This window comes from Acanthochromis polyacanthus, chromosome 14, assembly GCF_021347895.1.
Source record: "Acanthochromis polyacanthus isolate Apoly-LR-REF ecotype Palm Island chromosome 14, KAUST_Apoly_ChrSc, whole genome shotgun sequence".
NCBI classification, from domain to species: domain Eukaryota; kingdom Metazoa; phylum Chordata; class Actinopteri; family Pomacentridae; genus Acanthochromis; species Acanthochromis polyacanthus.
The window spans coordinates 8,155,810-8,162,409 of NC_067126.1; the positions used below are offsets into that span (position 1 = coordinate 8,155,810).

Below are 6,600 nucleotides of genomic sequence, written 5' to 3' on the forward strand. Positions count from 1 at the left end.
GGGGACTCAAGTGTGGGGCTTGTGGACACGATATCTCCCACCTGGCAAACCCACATGAACATCAGTGCATGGTGAGTCAGGACAGGTCATTCCAGTGCACCCAGTGCATGAAGATTTTCCACCAGGCAACAGACTTGCTTGAGCACCAGTGTGTTCAGGTGGATCATTTTGTCAAATTTTCAACACATTTAAAGACTGTCTTTGATTGATAGGCCAAGATCATACCATAGGACAAGATCATGTGCTTAAGTTTTCTTCCTCCTACTCCCTTAAGTTTTCTTCCTCCTACTCCCTTAAGTTTTCTTCCTCCTACTCCCTTAAGTTTTCGTCCTCCTACTCCCTTTTCAGGCATTCTATGCATGTTACCATATTGGAATGTTTGTTTTTTGCATTGTTATTGAAATCGCCTGAAATGAATGAATTTTTAAAAAAAATACAATTGTGCATGTATGGAAAACAATATTTATTAAATGATTTCTATGTTTGAGATGCCACAGGAATCTTCAAATCGAGAAGACAGCATTGAAGACAGAGGTTGCAATCTGTAAACTGTTTGCGTTCAAGTTTGACCTGTTGGTCATTTTTCAGCTCACTCCAGTTCTTGTTTGCATGAGGGGGTGTTGACTTGTTCAAATTGTTAAAGCAGTTCCAGTTTGATCTGTTGGTTATTTTTTAGGAAAAAAGAGATAATAGCATAAAAACTGCAGATAACACTGCAATTAACTGCAAGGCGTGTGTATGCATGTGTGTATGCTTGTGTGTGTATGTGGGGATGTGTGCATGCATGTGTATTTGCGGGGGAGAGGTGATGATATGAAAACAGTCTACAGAGACCTGTTCAGTACCCTGACAGCTTCGGGGAAGAAGCTGTTTCTCATAAAGTTCACTCTCTAATGCTCTACCTTAAACATTTGTGCTTGCAGTTCAAAGGATGTGGGCTGCAGTGGATTGTGGCCAGGTGGAAGCTGTTGTCGGCCCTTTCAAACTGTTCGACACGTCACTGCGCACCCTGCATGGGACCAATTGGCTGGCCGATGATGTAAGAAAATGGAGTGTTGAATGTAATGTCATGCGATGCAATGGCATAAAAATGTAATCTTTCATGTTTTTTCTCTATTGCAGATTATTGATGCGTACTTGCATGTACTACATAGAAGACAACAGGCAAGTTAAAAAAAAAATACTCCATTGTAGTGCTGTGTTTGTACTGTGGATGATGTGCAGGATGACATTCATTTCAAAACTGAATCTCAACAATGGCTACAACAATTTGTATTTGACAGAAACCTATTAAGTTGCTCACTGCTACTGTGGCCAGTTCACTGTTTTCTGGTAGATTCCAGCCCCTCCAAAAGGTAACGATATTTGATATTATGTCAGCATTTTCAATGTAAAAATAATGTATTTAATTCCATGTTGAATTATTGTCATTATTTCCCCAGATGAAGTTTCCGACAGAGGATGTATGGATGTGCCCTGTAAATTTCTCCAATCACTGGATCTTAGTGGTTTGTTTTAAAAAATAATTTGTTCTATGCAAAATTTGCAATACCATTTGTTTTGCATGTATGATGTGTGCTGACCTATCATGATACCAGACAGATGTTGTGCACCTTGTCCAGGGTCTTTGAACAGGTGTACCACCTATTTATTTACAACCAAGGCTCTTAAGTTGCTGCTGCACATCCAACGCTTTTCACCAAGTGCTGGCAATTTGCCAAATCTCCCTAATCTGTCCCTATTCACCTCTGTTAGCTACACTTAACACTGTGATTAGCAACCAGGCTTTTGGTTCCTCCTGTTTAAACATTTTGTTTAACCCACCCCATATCAAAATATGCTCCCCTACAGTTTTGGTAAAAACATAGAGGAAGACGCAAGAAGATTCGGTTTTTTTTTTACATGGTAACGTCATTGTAATTAGATAAACAACTGTAATGGACAAAGCTATAGGAAAAAACAGCGGCAGCAAAATCTGACAAGGCAGCAAAATCTGACAGAACACCGGCTCGTCAGATGAATGACTTACGGCTGTGTGGAGCAACACAGCCGGAGCTAATCATTAATCAGTGCAGCATAAAGCCTGGCACTCTCCACCACTCTGACGCTGCATTATTATTCCATACTCGCTACCACGCCATGCATCCTGCTATCTGCTCCACGTCGTTTGCCGTCTCTGAGACGTCACTCCCCTGGACTCTGCTTTCTTTCGATAATCAACGCTGCGCCCCCGCTCCTCGGACCCCGTCGCCCCTCCCGGATGAAATTCCCTGCTTCCCCGCCTTCGTCTCATTCCTTGCCGGCTCAGTCTGCCCTGTCCATTCCTGTCCTCCATAACCCGGATTCAGTAAGCCACCTTCCACTTTGATTTAAATTCGGTTTTATGTTCTGATTTTCCTCGGCCTTCGGGTCCGCCCTTGTTTAGTTAGTTCTGTTTATTTATAGGTTTTTACCTCGGCCCCTGGTCCTCCTCTAGTTAGTTAGATTCTGTTTAGTTCTCCCTTCTGCTTAAACTGTGATGAGTTTCTGTTTTGGCTACCTTTTCTTTTAATTAAAACATTATTTAATCCATCTTTCTGTTTGCACCTGCTGCTTGGGTTCTCCTGTCTGGTTTCCGTGACAGAACCCTATGGATTAGGAATGGGATGCCATTTACATTCATTAGTGAGTCAAGGCAGGAGAGCGAATACTATGAAGGTATTTCAGGTGCAAAATGTTTGAGCACCTGTAACATTGAATTTGTATGTGTATCAGCAAATCTGATTTCCCACACTCTGAGTTGTGTACTTGTAAAATAATTTCTTGTATGTGTCGATTTTTTTTTTCTTCCCACAAATGCAACACAAAAATACATTCACAAAATCGTAATTCCAGGTGCACAAATCACATTTACAGGTGCACAAATCCTTCTCTACAAGTCACATATTTCAACACTGACACGCTCACATTTTGCACCTATTGTCGCAGCACACTAAGTGCAAAACATACTTGTGCACCTGTATTGTACGAAGTGAAGTTGAGGTGAGAATTTGAATATGTGTAAATCTGAATGTGAACTTGTGGAATAATTTACCACAAAAATAGCTGTGTCCTCTAACACATGAACACAAATTACTACTTACAACCACTCGAGTCCTCCCCACGAGTCACACATTCTGTTTTCTACAGGTGCAAATCAGAACTCATACTTCCGGTCCCGCTGAGCTATTTGGTGCAAAACTACAAAACGATCCGATCTGTGCATAAATTCTATGCTCTGAGATTGACAGACTTTTCGGCCAGTCAGAGAGACGCTTTGCCCACCCAGCCAATCAGAGGTCGCTTTACCGACTTCCAGGTGTGGAATTTTACGATGGAGAGAGTGTAGGGAGTTCTTGTTTTGGACGGCTGGTCTGCTCTAATCTCTATAATGCGCATTTCCCAATGACTCAAATAACTTATCCATTCCTCTTAGTATATTGAAATCAAAGCCTACACTCTCTCCATCGTGAAATTCCACACCTGGAAGTCAGTAAAGCGACCTGAGAGGAAAACACAACATGTGACTAAACTAATCTCCTTTAGAGTAGAAACATCAAAAAATACATTTCCAGAGTAGAAATGTATGAAAAATGTTTGGTCCCATACAAAGGCCAAACATTTGTCGTACATTTCTACTCTGGAATCTTGAGGTGGTGAGCCTCTCTTTCGCAACGTGTCTAGACTCGAGTAGATCAGAGGAGGGACAGTCTGAAAAATTATACAAGGGAGGTTAATTGTTTGCTTCCATTTTTGTTGTAGATTTGGTTTGATGCACAGACATTGACAAACCCTCACTCATACGTTTTCTGAGGAGCGGTCTTGAAGCTTGAAACGTTACTATCTTGACTATATTAACACAGAAAGTAATGACAAAGTGGACGAAGAGTGGAGCTGAGGTGGACCACAGACAGTCCTGTGACATGACCCACCTGCACAAGTATGCATAAATTGAGGTTTCATTACAATGTCAATGGATGAATTCTTCAGAAAATCCCCACCTGTACAGTTGTCCTGAAAGGGGTATTTAGTAATAGAGACTGAAACCTTTTCTTGCATCAGGCTGTGAATGTGTTATTTCTGTGTAAAGCTGGACATTTTAACATGGGGATCCATGGAGATGGATTCCCTTCTGTAGGCTGCCATAAGTGGACATTTGAGAAACTGCAGTTTTTGGAACTTTGTTGCATGCTGGCTTCAATTTCTGTCCCTGTTTTGTGAAATGATGTCAGTATCTCAATATCTCATGTGATATGTTGATAATTGTGGGTCAGTGTAAGATCTGGTGACTGTGGAGGCCATATCTTGTGAGTTACATCATCTTTCATACCGATTACACCATTGATTGACCCCCAATGACCTCCATGTAAGCATCAGGAAGAGATAGGTTGGATAGAGCAAAGGAGGAAGGACAACAGTGTTCTTCAGAGACTGAAAGAGAGAAAGGGAGTGATGGTAGAAAGAGATAAATGAGCTGTATGACAGAGAGTTCTGGTCAGAGGATGGAGGTCCAGGACAGAGCAGAGCTCTGCTTTCCTCAACTCCTCAACACCTCCTGCAGGAAGCCGACATCTCACCGGTTTCAAGATGTATTTGTGCACGTTGTGCTGTCTTCAATATCTGTGCTCACTATTGTTCTCAACCTGCTCGTCATCATCTCAGTCTCCTACTTCAGGCAGAGATTAACTTCTCATTTTGGGAAATACAAGTGCCTCGTATCATCAATGTTTTCTTTGTGTATTTCATGTTTAATGTTGCAACTGTCTGAACTGAACCATGCATTTACAATTGATTTATTCACAGGAAAGAATTTTACATGTCATGCTGATACATACATAGAGCAGTTGTTAAAAATGAAATACTCATGAAACAAGATTTCTATTTCAGAGTCCATGTATTGTACATGTTGACTCACTATGGCCATCTTGTGGCTGATTTAGAAACTTGAACAGTTCTAATGATAATGTGATTGTGAATATTTGTGCTTTTTCTGCAATGACATGTCAGCTCTGAAAAGACCATCTGACATTTTAGATCAAGCCCTCTGTCATCATTGAAATATGATGTTTTAGTGAGTTAACAATGCTTTTCTTTCTCTTTCCAGGCAACTCCACACACCCACTAACATCCTCCTGCTCTCTCTAGCTGTCTCTGACTTTTTTGTGGGCACCGTGTTGCTGCCGTCAGATATTTACGTACAAACCCAGTGCTGGTTGCTCGGCGATGTGATGTGTTCTCTTATTAATTATGTGATCTTCATTGTTTTGAGTGCTTCAGTAGGAAACATGGTGCTTATTTCAATTGACCGATACGTTGCTATTTGTCATCCTCTGCATTATCCCACCAGAGTCAATGTGTCAAAAGCCAAACTGTATGTTTTTTTGTGTTGGTTCTGTTCTGCTTTCTATGTTGGTATTGTATTTAGGGATATGCTGAATCAACCAAGCATAACTAATTCCTGCGATGGAGAATGTGTTGTTGTTTTCAGCAAAACTGCATTTGTGACTGACCTTGTCGTAAGCTTTATTGCTCCAGTTATAGCCATTATACTTCTATATATGAGAATATTCGTGGTGGCTGTGTCGCAGGCCCATGCCATGCGCTCTCACACTGCAGCTGTCACACATCAGCATTCAGTGGCACGAAGTACAAAGAAATCTGAGTTGAAAGCAGCCAGGACTCTGGGTGTTCTCGTACTTGTGTTTCTGATATGTTTCTGCCCATCGTACTGTGTCGCCATTGTAGGGGCCAGCCCTTATTCTATAAATCTTGCGTCTATAATGTTTTATTTGAACTCCTGTCTAAACCCTCTGATCTATGCCCTGTTTTATCCCTGGTTTAGAAAGGCTGTGAAACATATTGTCACTCTGCAGATACTGCAGCCTGGCTCCTCTGAGGTCAGCATGTCGTAGTGAAACTGTGGAGTGACTGAAATAACAGCAGCTATAAAAAGTTTATTAATCAGTGAAATGAGCAATTCAATGATCTGGAAAGAGTAAATGTACATTGTACGTGAAATGAAACATTTACACAATTTGTACAAAACTTACAAGATTTTTATATTAGCTTTAATACTCAGTGTATTAAAGCTCACATAAAACTTTCTTTTTGTATAGTTGGGGTTTAAATGTCAATCATTTCATGTGTACTGAACTCAGAGCCCTTCCAGTCTGAACTGTACCTCTCATATGAAAATACAGCATGTTTCAGTATGACTGTGCATCAAACAAATCTGTTAAAACTGTGAGATGTAATGTTGTCAATATAAACTGTTGATGATGAGCAGTGTAACCATGAAAAAAGTTCTATTAAAGAGCAACAGTCCAGTACAGTGTGTGAATTATTACTGCAAACAACAGTCAACACGTCTTTCACATTTTCTATTATAATTTAATGAGTGAAATAAATAAACATGGTGCTGACCCTCATCTGTGCCACTTCACACTCAACCGGAAACCACCACTGGGTGTGTCATTTTAACAAAACCAATTTTTAATGATCAGCAAAAAAGAAGAAACTCAAAGAATAAACATGCAAGTGGATGAAACAACATTTGGATTTTATCTTTCCCATTAAAATAGA

At 40.5% G+C, this 6,600-nt stretch overlaps 1 protein-coding gene across 2 annotated transcripts; it reads left to right on the plus strand.

Annotated features, from left to right (window-relative positions):
- The first annotated feature begins 1,971 nt into the window (after window positions 1-1,971).
- Window positions 1,972-6,347, plus strand: LOC127537105 (trace amine-associated receptor 13c-like). 2 transcript variants are annotated; one of them, XR_007946583.1, is made up of 2 exons: window positions 1,972-2,347; window positions 5,123-5,243. XR_007946583.1 is itself a non-coding variant. In XM_051958857.1 (2 exons), the coding sequence occupies exons 1-2, from the start codon at window positions 4,488-4,490 to the stop codon at window positions 5,928-5,930; spliced, it is 1,014 nt and encodes a 337-aa protein (XP_051814817.1). In that variant the 5' UTR covers window positions 2,522-4,487; the 3' UTR covers window positions 5,931-6,347. The 2 variants fall into 2 exon arrangements, 1 of the variants encoding a protein (XP_051814817.1); XM_051958857.1 differs by lacking the exon at window positions 1,972-2,347 and adding an exon at window positions 2,522-4,693 and having other exon boundaries at window positions 5,123-6,347.
- The last annotated feature ends 253 nt before the right edge of the window (window positions 6,348-6,600 follow it).

Coding starts and splice junctions, on each gene's coding strand:
- LOC127537105 (XM_051958857.1), top strand. CDS start 4,488: ATGAGCTGTATGACAGAGAGTTCTGGTCAGAGGATGGAGGTCCAGGAC. Junction 4,694..5,122: donor ATCTCAGTCTCCTACTTCAG/GCAGAGATTAAC, acceptor TTCTCTTTCCAG/GCAACTCCACACACCCACTA.